General features: G+C 42.2%; 2 protein-coding genes across 15 annotated transcripts in view; both read right to left on the reverse strand.

The window, feature by feature from the left end:
- LOC101162318 (artemin) overlaps positions 1-13076 on the reverse strand; it is a 33457-nt gene extending 20381 nt beyond the window's left edge. Inside the window, exons 1-2 of one of the 2 annotated variants that reach the window (XM_020710856.2) lie at positions 12455-13076; positions 11433-11743 (exon numbers count right to left, since the gene is read on the reverse strand). In XM_020710856.2, the coding sequence (XP_020566515.1) occupies positions 11433-11547 (115 nt within the window). In that variant the 5' untranslated portion in view covers positions 11548-11743; positions 12455-13076. Of the gene's footprint in view, positions 1-11432; positions 11744-12117 lie in introns of both variants that reach the window. The other variant, XM_004078944.4, reaches the window with a different exon arrangement.
- Positions 13077-18675: 5599 nt separating this feature from the next.
- st3gal3 (ST3 beta-galactoside alpha-2,3-sialyltransferase 3) overlaps positions 18676-25620 on the reverse strand; it is a 61509-nt gene continuing 54564 nt past the window's right edge. For 12 of the 13 annotated variants that reach the window (XM_011486305.3, XM_011486309.3, XM_020710641.2 and 9 more), the window contains 2 exons: positions 25465-25611; positions 18676-21394 (listed from right to left, as the gene is read on the reverse strand). In XM_011486305.3, coding sequence (XP_011484607.1) covers positions 21305-21394; positions 25465-25611 — 237 coding nt within the window. In that variant the 3' untranslated portion in view covers positions 18676-21304. The remainder of the gene's footprint in view (positions 21395-25464; positions 25612-25620) is intronic. The other variant, NM_001104872.1, reaches the window with a different exon arrangement.

Here is a 25620-nt window from a genome sequence, read left to right on the forward strand (position 1 = left end):
TTTGTGACTTTTTGTATGTCGCTCTGCTGACAGTCTCATTAGTGTGTCAGAAATGAGGCTTCAGGGTGTTGCTTCCAGAACTTAAGTCTGATCTGACTAAAGAGGAGTCCTTTAGGAAAAACAAGGTGCTCCTTCGTGCAAAACATTCTGTCCAGGATTCCCATCTTTCTCCCTTTCTCATTTTTTTAATTTTTTATTTAAGCCCTCCTTCTGTATTTTCCTCCTTTCAAGCACTGAAACCAATAAACCAATTTCACTCTTCAGGAGTTCTCCATGCAGATAAGTCTTTTGTAAGCTACACTGCTGCTTGTCAGGTGCCTGTTCGGGAAAGCTCCCGGCTGATAAATACAGTCGAAGGCACATGTTTAGATGTGTGGCTGACACAAAGTCAAGGGTGAAAGAGCTGGAGGGGGGGGACATTTAAAGAGAATGAGATCATTAAAAAGAACATGATAAGAGTAAGAGGCGTTCTGGAAAGAAAATGGGCCGTAGCGCAGGGGCAGGGAAAATAAGAAAAAGATCATTGGAGCGCAAAAAATGGAAGGACTAAGATAAGAAAATGGGGAAGGACAAAATGAGAGTGCAGAAAGAGGGTGCAAACTGAAGGCCAGTCGCTCTGTAATCCCCATAATCCCTGCCAGGCAGGCAGGATGTAATTGCTCGTTAGTGCCAGTTTCCACTCTGAGGGCTGTCAATGCTGGAAAACCGCAGAGCACCGGCCAAATGAGAAACAGATAGCAGGTCCCGCGTCTCAGTTCAGGTCGGGTAGGAGGGCCCCACCTATTATCAACCCCCACATATGCGCACACAAACACACTTCACACGCGCCGCACTTTTGTTCCCTCAATAATCCCAAACCGCAGACACGAAAAGCGAGAGATGCACTCTCCTTCTCCTTCCATTTCCCTGACGGTTTCTGCACAAACACACTTCAGCCCACACACAGGAGGTCCGGCCCGGAGGAGGAGGAACAGCATGACCTCACTGCTCCGGGTTTCCCCCCGCCAGGTGGTTTTATTAACTGAATGACAACGCGTGCGTGTGGAGGTGTCGGAGAGACTCTCAGGTCAGGGTCAGACAGGACGGAGAGGGAGGTTCGATTACCAGGCGAACTGAAGCGCAGCGTGAATCTCCACAGAATAAATATTAAACTAGACATAAAAAATATGACATGGTATATTCTAGTTTCAAATGTATCAGGTGCCAAAACAAATAAATCAGTTAACACATTGTCTCAAGCAAAAATTATAAAAAGAATAACACTGTAGACACAGACTGTTTTAAAAAACTACATTTTTCAAAACATGAGCGAAAATTTGTTTTATTTTGAAATTTTGAAATACAAAAAAGCAAATTTCTGCTTTTTTAGGTTGCTTTACTTAGACCCAACTTTGAAAACGTGCAGAAAACCGCCACACTGGAGCAGACATATTGTTAGCACTTGTGCATGGTTGTTGTTGGCACTGATCTGTAATAATAGGGCCAATTGTTTGTTAGTGAAACTGGAGCTGAAATAACATTTTAACAGGAAGGTGGTCTGTGAATGTTTTCAAAAGATGTCATGATAATTATTAGTTAGTTAAAGTTAAATTATTCCAAAGTATTGATGGATGAAAGAAAAAAGTTGGCACAAAATGCAGCACAAGTGTTGCCCATTCAGGGGGGTTAAAAAACACTATTATCCAAACCAAAGAAGACGCTGTTTTTATTTTTCCAGAAACAAGCTTTATCACTTTTATTTTGGCTGCTTGTGGGACTGGTACATCTGAAATCAGGGTTCGATTCCCAGGAGATGCAATGAGCTTTATCCAGTGTGGGTCTAACTGTGGGGGCCCAAGTCAGGGTCCCCCTGTGTTTGTCCCTCAGCCTGGGTAAAATATAGGGTTGTGTTAGGAAGGGCATTTGGCCAAACCACCTGCGTGAACCAGTGAAAGCTGATTCGTTGTGGCGACCCCTGAAGGGATACGCCAAGAGGCGAAGGACAACTTTAGAATTTACAACTTTACCTTTCATTCAGACACTCAGAGATGGGAAATCGTTACATTTGCAGTTTTCCTGTAGCAACGCCCCCATGATGGTGATCTTACAGTTAGAGAATAACCACAAAAAGTACGTCATGTGATCCTAGCAGAAAAACAACATTTTGTGTAACGTAGCCATGTTAGTGATGGGAGTGTGGTTAGCTGTTGTGACAGCAGCAAAGAAAAACACTGAACTTTCATTCCTTGTACACACACAGTAATTTGAAACCCATAATAAACAGGTTGTGATATTAGGGCTCTCGCGTTGTCCCAGAGACGGCTTCACTTCCCCAGTCTGCACGAGTTACAGGCTATTATGAGGGTAGAAATGTGGCCTCCCAAAACTTATGAACATCCAGGTGTGGGGCAGCAACAAGGAGGGGGGTGAGAGGATGGATGTCTACATTGCAATTTTATTGTTGTATTTGTAGTAGTACAACTTAAACTAAAAAGAAAATGGGTCCTATTATTTAGTTTGTTGTGGAGTGTCTATCCTTAAGCTGCGTTCACACTGAATTTGCGTGTCAGGGGAGTCCAGCGTCAACGTTAAGTCAATGTACAGACGTGATCAGAAATCATGGGGTGCGGTTCAATTGTCGGGCGCAGTGGTCTGGCAGCAGTGTGTTTTGGACTTCACAGAATGTTTTTGCCGTTGCTGTAGTTTAAATCTTGTCACTTTGCTGAAAAGGAGCCTTCGAGTCAACCAATCAGGGACTCAGCTTTGGTCCAAACCAAATCTAATCATTCTCTTCCTGAACCTTAATATAATTGTCTTGTTTGCATCAAGACAATGATGTAAACAAGTTTCTTTACCGTTTCTTTAGCAGAAATTGACAGTAGCTCCTCCCACACATGTCAGGAGCTTTACGAATAAGAACATATTTTTGGACAGACTTCTGACGCCTGTCCAGTGCGATCGCAGCATTATACTGGGAGGTTGTGGGTTAAACCAACGGTTGGGTCATACCAAAGACTAAACCTGGGATCCAATGCCTTTCTGTTAGGCACACTGATTGGAGGGTAAAACTAAAATGGTTCCTGAGGGCGGCGCTCTCCCGGCAGATGGGTCAAATGTGGAAAACAAATTTCTCAAACTAACTGATGGAGCTTTAACTTGACTCTTAACTTAAAGAACCAGTGAGGTGTTGAAATGCCTCAACGGAACCCAAAAGCTTGCAACATTTCAGGCCAGAAGTGAAGCTCATGAAAAAGCAATGCTAAAGCTTTATTGATGGAGAAGCTTTTCACCATCCAGTGATTTGGCAGAACCATTGAGCCAAGATCTACCCAAACAAATGAACCAGACTCTGTAAAGGTTTTTTTTTTCCATTAGAGCTTGGCTTTTCATGACAGCATGGAGGGTAAAGTCTGAACTTTGACTACATCGTTGAAACATGAGTGGCTGCTGTGCTCTGGGTCGCTGTTCAGACTAACCTTCAGTTAAGCTTTAACTGCCAGGCAGCCTCGCATTCGTCCGCAGAACATAAACACAGAAGTTCACGGTTGATTCACTGACCTTAACATGTGCGGGTGCTGCTTCGTGGGTCTAAGGCTGGTGTCTCCCACAGCTGTGACGGGAAAACTGCGGTTTTACCCTAAAATCAGTCTGAGGTGGTTTTGCATCAGTCCAATGCAAACTTTAGGTGAAATGTAGACTACAGTTTCACTTTTCATGTAATATTTTTTATTTTTTCCTAATAAAAACGAATTAGATCATTTTGGAAAAGTTCTTTTTTTAATTGCTCACCATAGATTTAGCCTCGTAAATGATTTGAGCGTGTTCAGACATGAACGTGAGACCGAAACCCAACAGAGAACACATGCAAATCTTTCGAGAGATTTTCTGCACTGGCAGTTTGACCCCGACTGTGTGTTTCCATTTTCTTTTCTGACAGAAAAGACTTTCCCCGTGACAGCTCCTCCAAACAAACCGTACTCATGCTGCTCTTGTTCCTGACTGTACTCTCGTGATGGTTTATCATTTTAAGATCTGTTGAGTCTGTGAACAAGCTCCTCACAGTTCAGGCTGTTTCTTTGGGACTTGCAAAGGTCGACGTTGGAAAGCGTTTGCTGGGACGTCTGGAAGACTGAACCTGGACTTGAAAAGCTTCCATGCTGGTGAATGATCTCTTCACCATAGAATATGTTTGGAAAACCGTTTCAAAATCCATCTCAGGTTGACGTTTAGCAGCAGTTGCTCCTCCATTACTGCTGCTATCCTTCCCTGCTATTTCCTCAATAATTGGCCCTGTAGAATGTTTCTGCTTCCCTTTTATTTCCCCAAGATTTACAGATCACCAAGAACAGTACTCTCTTTTAGAAAGCGTGTGCCGGATTTGACCAAACAGCCTGGACTCTAATTGGAAGGAGCTCTTAGAGGTAAACTGTCTGATTGCATAATCGGACTGATAGATAATTTCCTCTGCTGACCCTGCAGCTTCTGCACCACGGAGCGGGGCTCTGCAGAAACGTGTCTAATGGGTCCTTAGCGGGATAAAGGGCTGCACTCGTTCTGCACAACAATGCGTTTGAAGTGCAGCAGTCCTGGATTACTGCCCTCGCACGTTCAGGGTTCAAGCTGCCAAAAGAAAGTTACTGCAGGTCGAGCAGGTTCTGAGATCAACGGGGTGCTCCACGGGCCACGAAGAGGCCCTCGACTCGCTCTTTAACCTAGAGCAGAGACTTTAACAGCGTCGTGGCGGAGGAGGAAAGCCGCCACCTGACTGTCGCCGGCAACAACAGTGAGGCTGAGGGCCGAGGCAGCATCCCAGCACGCCTGTCAGACAAAAAAGCCAGATTTATGCCTAGACTGTGCTGGCATATAGCAGATGCTGTGACTCCCCCCCAAACCGTAACTCAGCATGGGATTCCTCTGAATGACTGGAGGTGGGGGGGGCTTTTATTTTGATTCTGACTTTCAGCGTCCCCACTAGATTTGCCTCCAAAACAGTGTGGCTTATTGCTTATGACATCCTAAAAGCAAGTTTTTTTCCCCCCCAGAATGCAATCCTAACTCTTCCCTCAGATTTCTGGATCTCTCTGCATGTCTTTCTAATCACGACTTGTTGGGTAAATTTGCTGCTGTTATTGGATGACACAGCAGCAACTCCTCCTTCCATCAGTTCTCCAACTGTTTACGTCTGTTGGCAGAAGGCTTTGAAAATCCTTCCATGACCAGATCCCTGAGGGGAACACGAAAGAACACTTGTGTGGTGCTGTTCACGATGAGAACCGACCTTTGGGTTGATGCAGCTCTTGTGGCCCGCTGCCGTTCTGTCACTGTGAACGACTACCTTAAACTGCAACAGTGACGGTCAACAGACTTGGATTTCTCAAACTGTTCCGGATTTCATTTGTATTAATTTAAAAGCGACCAGATAAAATCCAAAGTGAGAGTTATTGGAACGTTTATCTTAATAAACTGTGTATCTAGCTGTATGCAGTAGCAGGTGAGTGAAAAACAATCATCAGCAGTCATTTTCACTTGGATCTAGCAAACAACTAGCAAGTCTTCAGCATCAGTAACAATCAGTGAGGTAAAAAGAGATGAACCGTCCCTGAGGTCACATGCTTCACTGTTTTTTGTTTTGATTTTGCTTTTTTTTCTTCTTCTTTCAGATCTGTCTTTATTTTGGCTGGATGTAATGTCATCAAATCCCTCTCTTTCCAAAGAATAGGCGGGACTAACAAGCCTGTCATTTTTTGAGACCAAACTGCCAAATCTGACACAAACCAGGAAAAGCCAAATATTGCAGTTAATGCTTCAAAATTTCTAAAGGGCCTGTATCATATAAAATCAACTTTTTGAGCTATTAAACGTATTATAATGTCACAAAAAAAGAAATCCCAAAGTGGTATTTTGATCCACTGGCGCATTTCTGAATAATCCTCTAAAAACCTGCTCTCTGACTCTAGGATGACGTCATGAAATGGGCGGCACCCACTTAAAGCGGAAGCCGGTACGTCAGAGATCGAATCATCATACTTCCGAATTGGAAAAGAGCTCAGGAAAAGAACCCAGTTCACCTAAACAACCTGGAGGTTTGGGAGTTGAAGTGTAGAGATCAATATTTCTGTTGCATAGTTGGACTAATTTAAATCAAGCTAAATAGGGATTGTCTTGTTTGTTTGTTCTAGTGGTTACTGGAAGAACTAATTTGTAACCAGTTCCATTTTTTTCCCTCCCTAAAAACCTTAAGGAGGAAGTTAATGTCTTTTCTCTGACCGTTACTGTTCTGTCTTTGTCTTATCATCTTGGGGCCCAGTTTTGTTTATTAGCGTCTTCAGCGCCACCATGCGGATGCATGAAGTAACTGGTCTTTTAATGCACTTTTTATTGGCTAAACATTGCTAAATTTGGCAGCCAATAAACTCTTGAGACGTAGAACGAGTAAAAATAAAATACTGCTGTACTGATATTTTTAGAAAACTTTGTGCTTAAAAACCTCACAGACGTATGTCTTCCTCACCAGACTCTAAACATCTTCATCCTGAAGTCCTGCTCGTCTTCACACTCAGAACTTGGTTCACTCCAGTTTCCAGATAAAGTCAGGAGTTGTTTAAACCACAAACACTCAGATAAACCCTGCTGTACTCTGGCTTCCAGACAGACAGCAAAAGCCGCTGAAACTTACTGAAGCATTTAATCACAGAAGAGCCAGACGTTCCGCTGGAACATGGCGGAGAAAAAAAACAGGTATAATACTCCCCTTATCATCCTGTTTACACATCAATCTGCAAGTGAACTAAAATAACCAACCAATATGTCTCTAAAATTCTCCAAATTTTTGATAAAAAGCTCATCCACTTAACGGTAAATGGAGCGTTGCTCCGGAACTGCATGGAGAACATTTTTAATTGGGTTTTCTGTGAAACATAAAACCTGGATTCTTTTTTTTTTACTGAAAAGATCTTGAGAAAAGTTTCTTTTTGTGTTTTGTTTCGCTTAAAACAAGCAGAGTAAAACGAGGAATAATGAAGCTTTTACTTCCACCGTGTACAACAGCCTCAAGACAAGATTAAGTGTGCAGGTTCACCGGAGAGTTTAGCCCACACAGAAACCCACAGGGCGGCAGCCTCACAAGTGTCTCATGACCCGTTTCAGGTAAATTAAACGGGACACCATCGCCAGCCACTACAGAGTTCATTTTTCCCATGAGCACCGAGATGCAGACAGCTGCTGATGCGACACATCTGTGCTCCTCGCAACTCTTCCACTTTGTTTCTCGCTGAGGCTGCCTCTCTGTCCATGACCCTAATAACCCAAATTCCTGCCTGATTAAGTTGGTTTTAAAAGGAAGCCACACAGAGAGCGCCGGGGCGAGCCTCACCTTAAATGGGAACACATTTTAGCCACGCTGCAACAATGATCAGAGGGTAGGATTTCACTTTTTTGGTGTTTGGGAGCACGGCGGCGCTGAAAAACAGATAGAAGGCCGGGCAAATGTTGATGGGGAAAGGAAGAGCAGACAACTTCCCCCAGCCTCTCACACCACTCTCCCCTTCGTTCCATCTTGACTTGTCCAAATGGAGCCAAAACGGAATCAGGGAGAGTTGGTCCAAAGTAGCTGGACGCACACGTACTCACACATGCACCCACATACACACACTCTGGTCATTATTAGTGTCTTGTGTCTGGCTGAAGCAGCGATCACCAAAGTGTTTCCGTGTCGCCTGCTCGTGCCCCAGACTGGCTGGGTTTAATGACCTGGCCTGATAGTTCAAAGCAGCCCTCAAACGCCATGATTAATGAATCTGACCTGCTAATTTCAGAAAAATACGGCGTATTGTATCAAAAAAAAAAAAAAAAATGCTCACACAAACAAAAGCGCCGCGCTCGGCCTGTTAACATTCCTCTGTTTTCTGAGGGAAAGCTGTTTTAAAAGAGGGAGATTTGTGATAAGGATGGGAGCTCGCTTTTACGTTTCATCAGCGGCTCCGAAAGTATTAACTGCTGCTTTGTTCTTGACAATTTTCGCTGTTTAGGGCTTGAAGAAAAGTGCTCGACATCATCCAAACAATGCAAGATCACAGAAAAGAAAGCAGTTTGGTCCCACGCGCTCACATGAGACGCTCCACCCCTGCAAAAATCAAAAGAAAAAGCAGAGGTAGCATGGGAAGCATTTGTCTGAAGAAATACATCTAACAAATTGAAATTCCTTTTTGTCAGATCATGCCTCCTTTAATTTGGCCTGAAGGAATCACTGTGGTTTGCTGAATACTCTAAGCACTTCCAGATTGGAGTTGCCCTGTGGCACTCCAGGTTGCATAATCAATCTCCCTTGCTGCACTCTCTCCATTAGTGCCGCGACAAAACAAGCAAGAGTAACGTTATACACCGGCTTGGAGACCCAGCTAGGACAAGGCTCCCTGCACGGAGCACACATCCATCTTTTACTGACAGACTTCCATTAATCTGAGGAAGAAGGAAAGAAAAAAAAAACATCAGTTGCTCTAATTTGGTGACTGGGCTGCAATAATCTTGGCCAGTACTCTCAACACCAGATTAAACAAAACATAGTCCACTAAATTCCATAAAGTACAAGAAATGCCACAAGGACAAATGTCAAAAATGATCATTTAAATCATTTGAGAGCATAAAAACATTAGTTTTTTATCCATTTAAAACATTTAGGTTACAGTCACTTTACACTTTAAAGACCCTCTCCTATAAAGATTTATTTTTCTTTTTGGGGTGTTTGATTATGTTGGTGTGGCATCTTTCTGATGATGGAGGACATTTATGAGCAAAATAAGCTTAAAATAGTGTTTTAAGCTTTAAAAATATATGTATATGTATAATTTCTGAGGATTTCTTCATTCAAACCCACGTCTTTTCTGAGCTGTCATCCGCCTCAGTATTGCTCGCCATTTTTGTTACACCGGTAATGATAGGTTGCAGGGTTTGAAGGGAGAGAGTGCAAACTAATGGATGAAGGAAAGTAGGGACGGTCCTAACAGTCAACTCAATTTCTAATGAACTCCTGCTGCTCTGCAGAAACTATGTTCTAGAAAACGCCACAGGTTTTTTGATTTTAGCTAAAAACAGCACAATCGTAATCAAAAGGCCACTGGAAATGCTTTTGCAACTAATCAACCGATTAGTTCAATCTGAGTAAGAAGACAAACTTCATTAAAACCTTTTTTTTTTTATTGCTTTTATTGAATTTTTCCAACTGAAAATCTGAATAAAACCCAAATGGACTTTTTTTACATTTTTTTTGTTAACTATTGGTCTGATCAGAGGAAGCTCAATGCAAACGATACAATATGTGGCGCACAAAACTGATCACAAGTGAGATGAAGACTTCAACTTTAAGGTGATGGAGGGAAAAGAGTGTCCAAACATTTGTAGCGTCACAACAGCAGCTTGACTTTCCCAAACGCTGCCATTATCCTGTTCTAACTAAAGTGTTCTGAGAGTTTTTCCTCTCCATCCCAGTCATGCATGCACAGGTTATTGTACCATTCACATAAATGTCTGTTTTTGAGTCAATAGTGCTCCAGTGTTTTTTTGTTTTTCCCCCATTTGTCTGTCTCCTTCAAGTCCTCTCCAACTCAAGTCACAGATGGTTGCCCTAAAGTCTGGTTCTGCTGGAAGGTTTTCCATGTTTAGGAATTTAGAGTCACCGGATTACAGCAAAATTTCATTTCTATCATTTATTGGTGGCTTATATGTGTAAATGTAAAAAATACAGTAAATATTTGGCTAAATGGGAATCCTTTGGAGCAAAATGTGTTAAAATTGAATTATTATGAGACTCAAAAACATTTTTTATTGTTTTGATGCTTTTTTAATATATATACCACATGGAGATGAATTTTCTTTTAAATTTCCATTGTTTATTGGAAAATAGGCGAATATTTGCTTCTAGAAAACTAAAACTGCTGTGGTTTATCTTGTTTTATCAATTGTTTTCCAGCTAACACAGTTAATAGCTTTATTTGTCTTGCAATATTTTTGTTTTGTTTAGGAATTTGAAAAAAATTGACTATTTCTATACTTTTTATTAGACACAGTGATAAATTAAATGAAAAACAAGATTTAAAAATGGAGGTTAAATTAAAAACTTTGTGACACCGTTCTGCAAAGGAGAATTGTTATGATTTGGCATTTTCTCGTCAATACAATTTTATCTAAAGTTGGGAACTTTCCCTTCAATTTCAATTTTTCGCCATCTTTATATTCAAATCAAGTAAAAATGCCGCTTAAAGTAATTTATAATCTAAAATGTTTTGTCTAAAGATAAAGTACTAATATATTAAAACGCATAGTAGTGACATTTTACTGAAATAGTTTTATTTTTCTCTAGTATTGGAACGTTTTGGACAAAATCCTATTTTTCGGACAGCGCTAAGAGTCTAAACACTCATGTTCTTGGCAGTTTGACAGTTTTCTACTAAAATAACAGTTTGACCCTAACAGGATCTTTGAAAACACGCATTTTAAAGCATCAAAGTGCAATCAGTTCATTTGAATTGTTTGCTTGTCTAGTGCTCAGTGCCTGAGCCAAACACATTCTAATGCCAGAAGAGCTCCCATCAGTCTGTTGGGATTGTGCCATCCAACAGCCCAGGCTCCTCAGCAAGGTCACTGACCTTATGACCTCTGGCTGGAGGAAGTAAAAGCTGTGGCGGCTTGGTGGGGTGGTGTGAGATGCCTGACTGTGAGGCTGTTCCCTTGTGTTAAAGAAAATTTAAAGAAAAACAGATTAAACTAAGAGGGGCAAACCCCCGCGCACACAAAACATCATCCTCCACCTCCATCTGATCCCTGTGTCTGTGTGACGCAGCATCCACGAGGTGAGTCAGGAGGTCGTTGAGTCACTCAGAAAGAATGAAGTGAGCCATCATCCTTCCCTTGTTCTTTCTGTGGAGACACATCTCCTGTTCGGGACAGAAAGTTGGAGCTGGGGGTGTGAGGGAGGAACAGAGCGCAGTGTTGGAGCGCGTCCCGGCAGCATCCCTGCCCCACATTTCACACAGCCTGTCACTGATGTTTGTCTGCAGCTCACCTCCAACAACAATCACTCCTCTGAGCCATAAAAGCGCTCGCTTTGATTTATATCACACCACCATTCACGGCCGCGCCGCGTAAACACTTCTACACTCTGGAGTCATGAGCTACAACTTGGCTCCATCAGCCGCAGGTAGCAAAGCGCTGCGCTTCCTCGACCCCCTCGGATAGACAGCAAGCCGAGTGCAGCTCTGCGCCCTGGTCACAGCGACCTGCAGCCCGCTGGCAGGTGCGCAAAGAGAGCCGCAAAAGTGAAAGGAGGCTTTTCAGAGCCCAGAGGGGATCAGGAGGAGTGCGTTCACTGGAGCGTCACGAACCCAAACACCAGCTCTGACTGTAATAATGTCGTAAATCAATGTAAAGACAACTTTATAGAGCGGGAACTCTGCCCTTACCTGCTGTCGCGTGGGCTTTCTGTTTCAAGAGCGCACCGTGGCGGAACGGAGAGCCGCCTCTCCCGCGCTGCTTTCCGCTCATGTCCCTGGATATCCATACGCCGCGGTGCGTCATGTCTGACAGCGTGCTGTCACGGCACGTAAACGTTCGGAGCGGGCTGTCTCCTCTGAGGCTGGAGCGAACATGAAGAATCCGTCCGAAAGCGGCGCAGCTTCAAGGCGAGAGGCACCTCCTCCTGTTCCTTTGTGCGCCAACAGAACGCCTCTCCTCTGCTCTCAGTGCTGCCAAGGCCTCTTGCAGGATCTGTACCCTGAGCAAGAAAGGAGAGACATGTCCCGTCATTCACTATTAATGCTTTCAGGTGCGATTTAACCGTTTCAGACGCGCAAACCCAACGTGGATGAAGCGCAAAAATCACGAAATGCTTCCTTTATGCGCTGAATTTGGACAGAAACAGCAGTTCAGGTGTGACTTTTGCAGCAAATTAGCAGAACAAAATCTAGATAAATCTAGAAAAATATAGTTAGACTTTTCCAGACTGACATTTTGCAGGTGGGAGTTTTTCCCAGGACGAGGAAAACAGTAAACTGAAAACTTGAGGGGTTTGTTTGCAGTGATATAAACAACAGAGAGGCAAAGAGAAGGACGGGAAGACAAACAGTCACAAGTGTAAAAAATGCTTACCCTTAATACTTGTGTCTTTGGTGACTCACATCGCTTGATGAAATGAAGCTAGTTTTTAAGGCACTGCTCCCCTTTTCTTACCGACTGCGACCTGTTCAGTCTTGTCTCCTAAAAGCTTGTGAAGTTAATGAGTAAATAACAACGTGGAAAAAATTCCTCTCGGCTTCCCTTATGAAGAAGGTCGAAATATGATGTAAAACCTCGTAGAACTGCGCCAAAGTCGCTTTTAGATTTGGAAAAATATCCCAGTTTGAAAAGAAAAAACGTCCGCGCGTCACGTTTGGGCAGCCACGCGTGTCCTCTGTACAGAAACACGTACAAAGAAGAGAAAAATCACCTTAATCGAGGTTCTGGTATCCAATGAAGTGGCGTTTCTCCCACAGCAAGGTGCCTAACAGCTCCGGGACAGCGCCTAGAATGCCCCGCAGGAGGGTTGCTGTGCGTAAAAACAGCGCGCCGCTCCGCCTGTCTGAGGCTGTGAAACCGGAGCGCGGCAACGGCGGCGGCCTCACAGAGCGCTGAGAGGTTTTCCTCCCCATCCCTAAGTCTCAGATGTCTTTTTGTTCCCGCTGGTGGGAGGGTGGAGGGGGGTGGAGGGGACCGTCACACAGGGGGAAGCCACGAAGCGTGTTTCGGATCTGCAGCCTGCGGGGATTTCAGCAGGTGTTCCTGCTTCACGTTTGGCTTACTGGTCCACTAGGGAAACCGTTTGCATTCACACTGAAGTGAACTGAACCTGAGTACCTTTATAAGTGAGCCCCAATCCGAAAGCTGGCTGTGAATGCACCACCAAGTTTTGGAGGGAAACCTGGTCTGCAGGATCCACTGCTCTACTTCCTCTACTTTGACTATTGGTTCAAGCTCTTAAGGAGAAAGTAGATCATTCTAGAAGTCTGCAGCTTTCACTAATCCAACTCGCTTTTGTTGGTAACGAGTTTACAACATCCAAGAAGTGAGATTACTCATTGTAACCTGGTTATTTAAGCACATGCAAACCCAAAACTGAGCACCTTTAAGCTTGTCTCCACCCATCATCCTCGTCCGAGTTCTCCCAACCTCTCCACCCACCCACCCATCCATGGACACACACTGTAAGCCCTTCAAGCTCAGACACTCCCTGCAGGGCAAACACTGAAGCTGGCTGGGCAAACAGCTCCTGGGCTTTCTTTTTTTGTGGGCCCACTCTTCACGCTGAGGCAGAGACAAATGCAGGGAGGATCCCTGCTCTCTGCCACAGCGCTATTATTAGCAACAAGCAACAATGCAACAATGCACACAACCATGCAGGAATGTACCCTCACATAATAAAGATGAGTTCAGCAGCAGGAGGAGGGGGGGAGGAGAACCGGGCTTGGGTCATAAAGATCCAGAATATCCGCCACCTGTTGAGAGGTCAGGTTTGTCTTATTTTGGTTTAAAAAAGAAAATAAAAGAAAACAAACACCATGAAGACGACCACACAGATGAAACTGACCCCACGTCTCCTCCGTAAGTAAAGACGCTGAAGATCAAATAAAAAAACTGTCTTTGTAAAAGTTAGTGTTGGAGGGCGTCTGCACCTGAGGACGTGGGTGTTTGTGAGCCGTGCGTCTGCATCATCCATCACTGTGAGCCATGCCGAGGAACTTGTTTGGCACTGTCAAAGGGATTTGCAGCATGACACTTTCTGTACACTCACCGCTCAAATCCCATGCAAGCAGAGCACACATACATCTTCAGGGCTCACAGGCTTATTCACACACACGCTGGATTAGAACGGGCCGCCTCTCTGGCAGGAAGCAGCAGAGCAATCGCTGTGGTGGAATTTTTCATTTCCTTGTGAGAATATAAAAGTAAATTCATCAGGAGATGATTGTCACCTGCTTGTGGGGTTTTCTCTGTGTGTCTCTGATTCCTATCACCTTTTTGGGATGTGCAAAGAGGTTTCCATGGAAACAGAGTGCAGGTTTGGGCCTCCTGAGTCGTTCCAAGTGTTAGGTCAGGAGGTGAGAGTGTGGTTTTGATTTTAAGGGACGCAATGCTGCACGAACGGCGATAAGCGAGGAGAAAGGCTCCACTTCTCCAGATGTGACATGAAGAAGAGGTCGAAGGCTGCTTCCATGCGCCCTCTTTTTTCTTTATGAAGACACTGCTCGTCCTTGTTCTCTGCCTTTTTTTGTGCACTCCTCTCTGGGTCTCTTTCAGCTTCAAGTTTTGTTGTTTGTTTGTGTTTAATCAGAGTGAAATCTCACCTCATCCAGGGCTTACAACCTCCAGAAAACTCCACAACATGAAGTCCAGGAATCTATTTTTCAGTTGAGGAAAACATGATTAAAGTGGATATGATAGTATGTTTCCATCTGAGAAAGATAAGAAACAATCAAACTAACAGGAAGTGGAACAGCGATTGACTAAAACGAAGGATGAGCAGCTAAATCTCTAAAGGTTTTTTGCACTACAGGTGCCTTTTTCAGCAAATGTAACTATTCTGGCACCAAAACATTCAGCTGCTCCAAGAGACTCACGCTTGGTTTTGTAAACAAATTGCGTTTTTTCTTTTTTTTTAAACTTGAAACTATTTCTTGGCATTACACTTTCAATACCTCTCATTCTTTCAAACTCATCTGTTTTTTTATGGCTAAAAAGATATATCTAATTTTAGGATATTGTCCATCCCTAAAAAAAAGTTTTTTGTTTACAAAATTGCATACAACTTTAGAAAATTGATTTTTAACCAATTTACTTTTTCAGTTTCATTAATGGCCTTTTCTTTTTAGAAAAAGGCATTGAATGCGTTTTGTGCTTTTAATTGTCAAAGTTGTTCAGCTTTATGGCTTTCTTGTTATTACTGAATGAAAATAATCACTTGTCACTATTTTGCAGACTTTTCCATCATTTGTAAGCTGTTTACAATAATTATTTTTATTTAACCTCATCAAAGAACTGACAGAAGATTCACACTGTTTGGAAAGCAAACGTTTGATTTCAATCTTTTTAAAGAAATCCACTTTTTTAATATCATATTTTTAAAGATGGGCTGCATGGTGGCGCAGTGGTTAGCGCTCTTGCCTCACAGCGCTTATTTCCAGCAGATTACATTATTGTAATGCCCTGCTCTCTGGTTTTCCCAGAAGAAGGATATTGAACCTTCAACTGCTGCAGAATTCAGCTGTACGCGTCCTGATGAGGCCAGGGGGCGGGATCACATGACTCAGACTGCTTTGACTCCCTGTGCAATTCAGAATTGATTTTAAAGTTATTTTATGGGTTTGATAAATGTCTGTTGTTTTTAAAATGTGATTGTTTTTGTATAAACCACTTTAAGTAGCACGAGTTGGAAAAGTGCCATAGAAATAAAGTTTGATTTGATTTCAAAATAAATTTTTTTGCGGCAGTTTTTTGTTTACCACACCCACAATTTTAACACTGTCATATCGGATGTTACATCATTTTGTTCAGCTTGGGTCAGGGAATCGAATGTTCAGTTTTTTCAACATCACTACAGTAAAATGTGCGAGCTAGGTAAGATCGCAACAGTTGCGAATTCGCAATGCGCACACTGATCAAAATCTACAACTTCTAATTCCAGCATTTTTCCCACAGTGGCTTGCCATTGATGCCCGAAAAAATACGAGGCAATGGATAAAAACCCCTAGGACAAGTTTTCATTTGTAGTTGGTAGTTAAGGTGCTTTTTTAAAATTCAAGATGGCGGCCTATTCCCAATGTCAAAGTTAAACAAAACCTTTGTGGTATTTCTGCACTCAAACTGCCAGCATGTATGTAAGATTCCGTGAAAAATCACATGAACTAAAATGTTGTTTTTCCATATTGTCCAAAAACACGAAAATCGCCAAATCTCAAACTTTGCCACAAAGTGGCCGCAAAGCCGTTGGTCTTGGGCCATCCCATAATAAGTTCAAAACTTCCTTTGGAAATCCCCGACATGTGTGTTTTGGTTTCATTATTGTATTTTGACAGTTTTTGTTTTGGCTCCATCAGCGATTTTCGGTCCATTCATTTTTTACGGTATGGTCCGCTGTTCAATTTGTCGAAAATGTATTTTTACCAGATCTTAGGTGTGTGCAAATTTTGGTGACTTTTCGTGCATGTGGCTGGGGTCAAATTATCGCTCAAAAGCGCAGAAATGTTTCCAACCGCAAAACAATATGATCCTTGCAGTCAGTGACTGCTACTGCGGGCCATAATGAATACAAATAGAATATTATTCTCACCATAAAATTAAGAAAATTAGCTAAACCTTTACCTGCCATTTTGAAATGAACAGGAGAAGCCCCCCTACTGCCCCTAGTGGATGGATAATAAACTACAGGGCAGAAAACATGGACCAAATGTACAAATAATGAGGTGTTAAGGAAAGTTTGTATCAGACTAATGAGATGGGGGATCTCAGAAATGCCGGTATTGAATATGATTCAAATGGTTATGTAGGTTTAAACTGTTTTAGCCTTTAAGTTGTCCTATTTGGCAACATTTGCAGTTTTTAAAAATATTTTTTTTTCTAATAATAACTGTTGGAAGATTAAAAGTTAAGTTAAATCACTCAGAAATTTTGGGAATTGTTTCTGCCTCGTCCCATTGGAGCTTCTTCATGCACGAGCTTCAGCTGGCAGCATGCAGTAGAAGTGAATGTGGATGGTGGCTTGCAGAAGCAAAACCTCCTCAGGAACATGACAGGGCTGCAGGTGAGTCTCATGTACAAACAAAGTCAAACTGACTGGATGTGGGGCATGAAGCGGCAGGGGGGTAGAACTTTCCCACATCCCAGCTGACCCTGCTTTAAGTAAACAGTCACACAAAAAAACTAAGCATAGGTGTCTGAATGAGGTGTTTTCTCCTCGCTCCCCCAACTCCGTTTTTGTTTTTTTTCTTTTTATGAGGGGTTTCAATTTCAGGCCCGGAGGTCGTGGCCTCTCCGTTCCAGCCCTGCTGAGACTGGGCGGGGTGGGGGAACCTGTCGCTCAGAATAAGAGTCCCGTCAGCTGAAGAGGCGCAGGCGTGCTCATTCTCCCGCCGACCAGACCGACGGGAACGCTGCCTCCAGCCCGGCCAGCTGCCTCTGGGAGATCCCAGGTGGGAAATATTGTCCTGCAGGGAGCGAGCATTTGATCCCCGCCCAGCAGAAGTCAGGAAATCTGTGGAGCCGGTGCAGGCTGAGCTCGGTAGACTCAGCGAGGCGTGAGTTTGTTGAAGCTGAACGTTTCTGGCACCCAGTTAACAGCAGGATGGGATGGTCCGGAGGTGCTTTAAAGGCCCTCGGCGCCACGCCCTTTAACCTCTGCTCACAGCGGCCCACACATGGACGCTTTCCTCCCTGTAAAGCTCCTTAATTTCACAAACATGCTGATGGGGGGCTTCGAAGAGGAAATTCTAATCGACCCTCTGCATTTAGAGGGGCAGGGGGGTCCAAACAGTCTTTAGATAAAGGGATAAAGTCGATACACCCTTTAAAAAAAGGGTCTAAAACTCTGAACCCAAAGGCAGTTTCTTCCCTAAATTCTCAATTATTTCTAATTTACAGCAGCTATTGTTTAAACTTTTATATATGTCAAAATTCCAAAAACTGCCAGTAATATGTCTAATTTCAACTAAAATTAACTTGTTACGACTAATATAAAACACCATGACTTTAAAGGTGACATCCGACTAAAATAATGACAATTTTACAAAAGTAATCTCTAAATTTAGCAATTAGCAAAAAAGAATCCAAAGACATGAGAGTAGATCTAGAGTTCTTTGGCCTTTTAGAGAAACTCCTTCAGGGTAGGTCCAGCTGCACCATATGAGGAAAACTTGTGATGTGTGATATTAATGGTCAATATAGCGATACAAGAACAAATAGCAGAACAAAACAACTAATACATCATTTTCATCTCACTGTAATAGTTTTTTAAATGAAAGTCAACGTAATTTCAATTATGCTACCGACTCTCGTCTAAACAGGAGGTGGGAATCTTACATAAAATGGCTCCATCTGATTGGTCAAATGCCTAAAGGCTCTATTTGATTCGTCAAAAACCTTCCAGCTGCCATGAGAGTATTTTTAATGCAGTTTACGCCGTTTTTTTTTTAATACATGCATCACACAGGCTGATACGGCCATAACGATAACATTGCGATTCATGTTCATGCAACTGATCAGATTTTGGACTTAAAAAATACCAGCAACCCCTCCAGGATGTGCCCCCACCTTTGCCCCACATTGGCTTCAATAGGCTCCAGCAACCCCATGACCCCAAAAGGGATTTGAAAATGGACAAATGGATGGAGAAACTGTCTTTTAGCAGTAAAATTTAGGGGGAAAAGTCAGATTGGAGAAAGTTTCTCCCACAAGGTTAGAGAAAAATTAATAGAGAAAATATACTACAGCTGTTTGGGCCAACAAAAAAAAAGAGGCTTACTTATTGACATAAAGCAGGTGAAATACAAATATTGACTGTACTTTGACAAAAACGTACAGCAGACTGGAAAAATTCTTCCAGAATAAGAAACATATGCAGAAGGAATATAATCCTAGTTTAAAAAAAGCCACAGAAATGCAAAACATGTGCAGTCAAAGGTCTGTTTAAAATGATTTATTTCATAGAGATTAACACTTCAGAGTTGAACAAGAGCAGATATTGAAAAAAAAAAGTTTACAAACAAGACGGAGGGGAAAACAATACATTCAACCTGAATATGATCAGAAAAGCAAAGATATGAATTTAATGAAATCTCTCCAAAGAAAACTTCAAAGAGAAGTAGCCTTACACCAACGACGGTCTGCTCAGTTTCCAACTCTTGAAAACCACAGAGGTTGTTTCCACGCTTTAGCCCAAAAGTGCACGGTTAAAGGAACAAGAAGGATATTTAATAAAGTGACTCTTGTCAAAGAAAGCAGATGACTGAAGGGTTGTGAGGGTCCAGTTCAATATCGGTTTTTAAATCCCGTCATTCCAGCATCATCCCATAAAAGGCACAAAAAGACAGATTGTGGAAATTCAATGAGTGTCTCCTGGGCTAAACCGTGTAAAACCACCAAGATGTTCAAGTCTTCTCAGGTGAGGAATGGGTAATTAACAGGGAACGAACATGCTACGGGGCAAAATCACAACAAAACAAAGAGCAGTTTAAACTAGAGCCGCAAACTGGGTCAATCGTTAAGTGTAAGGCACTGCCGCCATCTCGCCAGGGCGCAACAGTCGCCGCTACCCGCCTCTCTGATCCTGCGCCCTCCAACCTGTAGAGGCGCTTCGGCAGGGGTCAGGGCGGAGCACCCGGCTGCACCGGCCACAAAAAAAAAAAAAAAAAGAGGTTGTGGGAACAAAGGAGGGGGAGAGGCAACAAGCAGCTGACTGAAAACAGAGTCAGTGAAACGCACAACCTGCACTTCCAACGCAGCTGCTAACCGAAAGAAAAACAAAAACAAGCTCTGCTTCGCTGAAATGCACAAATACTTTGTTATATCAAAAAAGGATTACGTGAAAAACATCCTGGACATTCACCCCCCCCGCAGAGGACGAATCAGAAAAAGGAAAACGGTTTCCTTACATGCCTGAACTGAAATGTAACAGAAAATAAATGCACCATGTAAACAGACATTACTTAAAACAATAAAAAAAAACAACAAGTGTGTTTTTCCAACGGATGTTGCAAAGATTAAAAAAAAAAAAAAAAGATGAAAAATGTTTCACGGTGCTGAATCATGAGCAAACCGGACAGGACGGCCAGCCTGTGGCCAAACTGATAGGAATTCATAACTAAATAAATAATCAACTCAGAAAGTAATATGTTTATATAGATATATATATATATTTATATAGTATTTTTATACTGTACAATCCAAAAGGTTTGGATTTATGGCAGCAAACCAAGGCTGGAAGGCGGACACCTCCTCTCAGGCCTGGACAGAGCTCCATCCGTCACTGTGGAAGTCTGTGGAAGCTGAAGGCTCACAGATGATATGAGTGAAGAAACGACCGGGGCGGGAATTTAAAAAAAAAAAAAAAAAAACTAAGACTGGAAGGGGCAGAGCGGATTCCATGCCACAGCTCTGATGGAGCTGGTTTGCTTAGATCTATGAATGGGAGTCAGTCACGGTGATTAATACTGAACATGAACGGATGAAGGTTGCCAGCGGCAACCAACATGACATGGAAAGAAACGGGTTTGTGAGAAAAGAAGGGCAGGGCATGACAAACTTCCTCAAAAATCAACTTGATTCCATTTTATCTCCACTTTTTCAAGTTTTATACTGAAATGAACTTTTTTCCTGTTTTGAAAAACGGATAATACATAACGTCTTTAAACTGAAGAAAAGCGGAGATTTTGTTTGTGAAATGATCATTTTTTAAGAGAAAAATGAAAGGAAAAGGCAGGATTTGATGGACCGATTCACTCCGATTTTGTCAAACCCAGCCCTGGGAGGAATGTTCAAGCTCAAGAGGTCAGCGAGGATGTTACAGGAGAATAAATCTAAACAGGAAAGAGAAAAGAAATGTACTCCACATGTCAATAAATACATTTCTGCTGATGCTTAGTGTAAACATCTCGTGTACCATTTTGTAGAATACAGATTGTATTTTGCTCGTTACTTTCTTGTTCTTTCACAGATTACTTCCTGCAATACTCCGCTCTGAACTGCTGCTGTAGTGATACCAGTCGGTGGAACAGGTGGCGTGCGCTGATGTGAGCCTCAACGTTGGGCAAACAAAGAGACCCGATGACTCCATGGAGTCAGATCTTGGATATTTACACTCAGAAAGATGAATACATTCAGGCGTTGACAGGAGAGGATGACCTCTTCCCTGTGCGAGGTATGTTTGGCACTGCTTTTACCCAATGTACCCCCTCTGCTCCCCTCTGTTGCCCCGCGCTGCTGCAACCAGCAGGCCGAGCAGCGCTCCGCTCTCGCCGCGGGTCTGTGGTGGGGAACGTAGCGGCCGTCGTTGGGACGGGAGCAGGCAGACCCTCGTGATGCCCGTTTGCTCCCCCCGCCGCAGGAAGCAGGAGTCTTTGGTTCAGAAGGCACGTCGCGTGCATCCCCTCCAATAAACCGCGCACATCATTTCAGCTTTCCTTTATAACACTAAAACCTTGGGTGGTCCCAGTGGGATCCAAAGGTTTTCTCGTCTGATTCAGTCTTTTTCCTGCTTCCAGTTTTTCTTTGTCTTGGAAATGGCAGAGGGAGACTGTGGGTGGGTGCAAACTCAGATACCGTTGGTGAGATCTGTGATCACATTGGCCTTTACCAGTTTGCGCAGGAACTCCTTCTCCTTGGGTATGTTGTGTGTCCAAGACTGAGGGGAAAAACCAGCAGAAAGAACTAAATCAGATACAGCAGGAAAATGCAAATTTAGCACTTTAAACACAGTTTTTCTTGCACCAAAGAACTGCATTCATAAATCCAGCAGCCTGTGTGCTTGTTAGGCGCTTTCATATTCCAGTCCCCACACATATGTGGGTGTTTAATAGTGACGATACGCGTTTAGCCACAGTGGGTCAGTTTTCCACCCTGCTGTCTTGTGAGACTTCAGTCCAGCTGGCTCGCATGTAACCAGACTCAGCGGTTCCTATGTGGCACTTTGGAATGAAGAGTTAAAGGCACACATGGATAACAAGCAAAAAAAGAGTCACTGAAAATCTATGTCTTTATTATGATCTATGATCATAACAAAGACTCACCTTGATCATCAATTTTAAGTGATGCCAGTGGTCTTTTTAATTATTATTATGCTGTTTTTATACAAAATCAAACAATCCTGGTTGTTTTCTAGGAGTTCATTAGAAATTCACCTCTGAATGGTGGGCGGGACGTAGAGCAACCCCACCCCCCTTCCCCTCCCCTCTGAGCCGAGAGCTCAGAGAAAGGAGCCACAAAAAGCTGCATTTCAAATGGCCTTTGTCTCGTCCTATTTCACACCAATTTAAATAAAGAAATGATCAGAATTGCAATTTTAACCTCAATTTTCTTTCAACTACCCAAGCGGCCTCCGACCATTATATTTTGTCTTCGTACAGACATACAAAACATGTTGCTAGGAAATTAAACTCTTTGTTTAGTTACTGAAGTAACTTAAGTTACTTTTCAGCCAGTTGTTTGCTTGCAAACAGGTGTGCCAGTCCAACTGGCCGCTGCATTTGCTTTTTAACCACGTTGTTTTAATAGAATCTAGTCTTTTGTGCGGCTGCTGCATTTCCATGGAAACCCTCTCAGCATTTCCACAGCTGTGGAGTAACGCGTCACCTTGCAGACTGGCAGTCTATTAGCCTTTTCCCTCTAAACAAAACAAAAAAAAAGTTGTTGTCATTAATTAGCCATGTGTGGGTAATGATGGCAGTGTTGATGAGGATGATAATGAATGCCAAAGGTTCCCTGGGAGTTTAGACAAAGGTTATCATCATACCAAGTTCATGGTTTACACTCGTCAGAGCGAGGGTGACATCCCTGACTCCGGCAGGCTTCAGTGTAAACACTGAGAGGAAGACATGACTGATGGAGCTTCCAGCGCTCTGTCATGGGCAGCAGAGGAGATCAAACGATACATGGTGAAAGATCAGTGTGGACTTTACAAACTCTGAGGTTCTTCGTGTTTGGATTCATGATTTAAGGAGTTTAGCCTACTGCAGCACACTTTTACCTTTTATATAACTTTTACATTTGTTAATGTTTTTAAATTTTTTGTTGGTTTTAAAAATAAACCTGGAAAAACCCATTCAATGGCGATGTGGTACAGTAAGAAAACAACCGACAAGTCAAACGGAAGTCTTTTGCGTGCTCGTTTCTGCAAAGTGGTGCTTTGAGCCGGGCTCTACTCACTGACAGGTAACTTAATCAGGTCCAGATAATCAGCAGAGCAGGGATGTGGAAAACAAGCCGGCTAAAAGCTCTTAAGGAACAGGGCTGCAAACCCTTTTTAAGTGTTACATCACTTAAAATGCTAATCATTCATGGAGTAGACATTCGCCAAATAATTTAAACATGCATAAATAAATACATGCGTTGGTGATTTGATATGTATGTTTAGTAAAATTACCTTGATAAAATTGTGTATTTAAAATGAGTAAAATGACCAAATCCTTTCCCTCGTAGGTCTGAGTCTAAAGGCCGGTCACACAGCCACTATGTACATTTTGCGCATTTTCCCACATATATAATTACGCTTTTTCGTGATACATGCGTGGTATACCTTATTCTCTCTCAAGTGTTTCTTGCGTTCATCATTCGTCGATGTGTGCAGATGTCCGTCGAGGGTTTCGGCCAATGGGTCTTTATGTGAATCTGGTTTGAGCCGTTCAGAACTTTTGATCGGTTGAGAATTACACAGTTTATGCACATTTTTATGATTTTTATGTAAATCTTATGCAATTGTGCGTGATTTTTGAAAGAGAACAAATTTAAAGCTTTCCACGACCATTTCACTTATGTCTTACAGACTTTACACGTATGTATCACCAATGTACAACTTTTCTATGCATGTGCGGCGCACATGTTTACATAATTAATGAATGAATCACATTTTTGGTTCTTACTTTGATTTACGTGCACTATGTGTGGTTTCTACGTATTCCAGCCGTGGTTTTAACGTGGTTCTTTTGTGATACATATGTAAAAATTTCACATAAAGACCACAACTCTTCTCACTTTTCTCAACGCATTTTCGCCAAATGTTCATAGTTGTCTGTGTGACAAGAACTTATAGGTCAAATGAATAATCTCACAGTCTACAGCAGGGCTTTAACATTGGTGCAACTTTTGAGTGGACCAGACAACAATTTTGTGAAGTGTTCCTGTTAAAATAAATGTGTCAAATTTTACATGTGATCAGTTCAAGAATGCAGCATATGGGGCCATCTCATGTGACCAAAAGGTACTCTTTAACCATCCAAACTGTTCAAAAATGGAAAAAACAAACAAAAAGCCACTCCGCTTGAACCAGACATAATCTAGAAGCCTACATCAACAATCAGAGATGTCCGTGTTTCATTACCTTAAAAGTATCGTTTACATCTGCCAACACTGCTGACAATATTAAACAGAAAGGACTGTTCGTTTTAATGTTTTCTTTGGTCGTCATTAACTGCTTTTACCCACCCATTACCATGTTTGTCCCAGGAAAATGTGAACGCATGAACATCTGGCCCAACTAACTTTGCAATTAAATAGCGCTGCTCCGTTAACATCCATAACAGCTTTTGTATTCTATCTTATCGTCTTATTTTATTGCAACCAAAGTGTTTTCCCTGTCTGTAAAGCAACTTTGGACTAGATATTTCATGAATAAAGCTGCCTATCGTGGTGGAACCTCCATATAAACGTTGGGTTATTCCTACTTTTGGGGCTTTTTATGGAGTGGAAATGTGGGGGTGCTTGATAGTCTCCTCATCTTTGTATACAGCAACATCTACCATTAAATAAATGGTTTAGAAAAAGATGGTGAAATAAATAGTGAAATACATGTATTTCATCAAATAGTTTTAGAGATACTGACCTTAGCCTATGAAGATGCACTATATATGCTCATTTTGAAACGGTGCCAAACATCATTCAATAATTTGCACTCTGACTTAAGTTGCAACAAAAATATTTTAATGTAAAATAAAATTGCCAAAATTTTTAATAAAGCACCGCTGGGATATTCATTCAGTTAGAAATAAAAAAGTTATTTTCTGCATCACAAATACTGTTTTTCAAACTGCATTTTAATCTGCTCCTGATTCTTGACAATTTGACCAAAGAAATACTCAATGATGCAATTTTAAGCTTAGATTTCTTACTATATGTCCATCATCAGAAAAATACCATAGGAACATGTTAAAAAACACAATTTTCATCAATGTGGGGCCTTAAGCGAAGTTTAAAGCTATAAGCTCTAAGTTCATGAAAAGCTCACTTGATAAAACTCTTCAATTGTGATGCATGTGATTCATCTCAGCTGAATGAAAAACAACGAAACTCCCCCAAGTCTGTTGGGAATGTTGTGTGTGCCAATGATTACAACTCTTCCTGAGGTGAAAGTTAATGGATTTTACAAGCCGCTGTGCCTGATAACCCTGAAACTGTGTAAATGAAGACAGAAAATGCTGAACCTACTGAACCAATTAAAGATTTTTAGCCTCCAAATCCCACTGTGAAGGGAATCTTGGGGTTTAAACGTCTCTCACAGAGCTCAGTCTACCCCGTGGCTTCTGTGGTGGAAATAATACCCTGTAAATAACCTTGGGTTTCTTAAAAAGGTCCCTGCGGTTGTTTTTTTTTCTTCGTTTTTTTCTTTAAGTTAACCTTACCTACAGTGTTTTATGATTAAAATTTTACAAGCGTATTGGATGCTCCTTGGGTAAAATACGAGCTGATGTCCAAAGCACTCACCTCTTTAATAGTGGACATCCTGACAGTCTCGTAGTAGTGCAGGGGAGCATAAGGCATGTTCATGTCATAGCCAAAACCAGCCACTGCCACCTCGTCGCAGTTGTGCAGCGCCATCGTTATAGCAACTGTTCCCAAAGTTGGAATGTTCTGCAGTAA

Source organism: Oryzias latipes, chromosome 17 (genome assembly GCF_002234675.1).
Source record: "Oryzias latipes chromosome 17, ASM223467v1".
NCBI classification, from domain to species: domain Eukaryota; kingdom Metazoa; phylum Chordata; class Actinopteri; order Beloniformes; family Adrianichthyidae; genus Oryzias; species Oryzias latipes.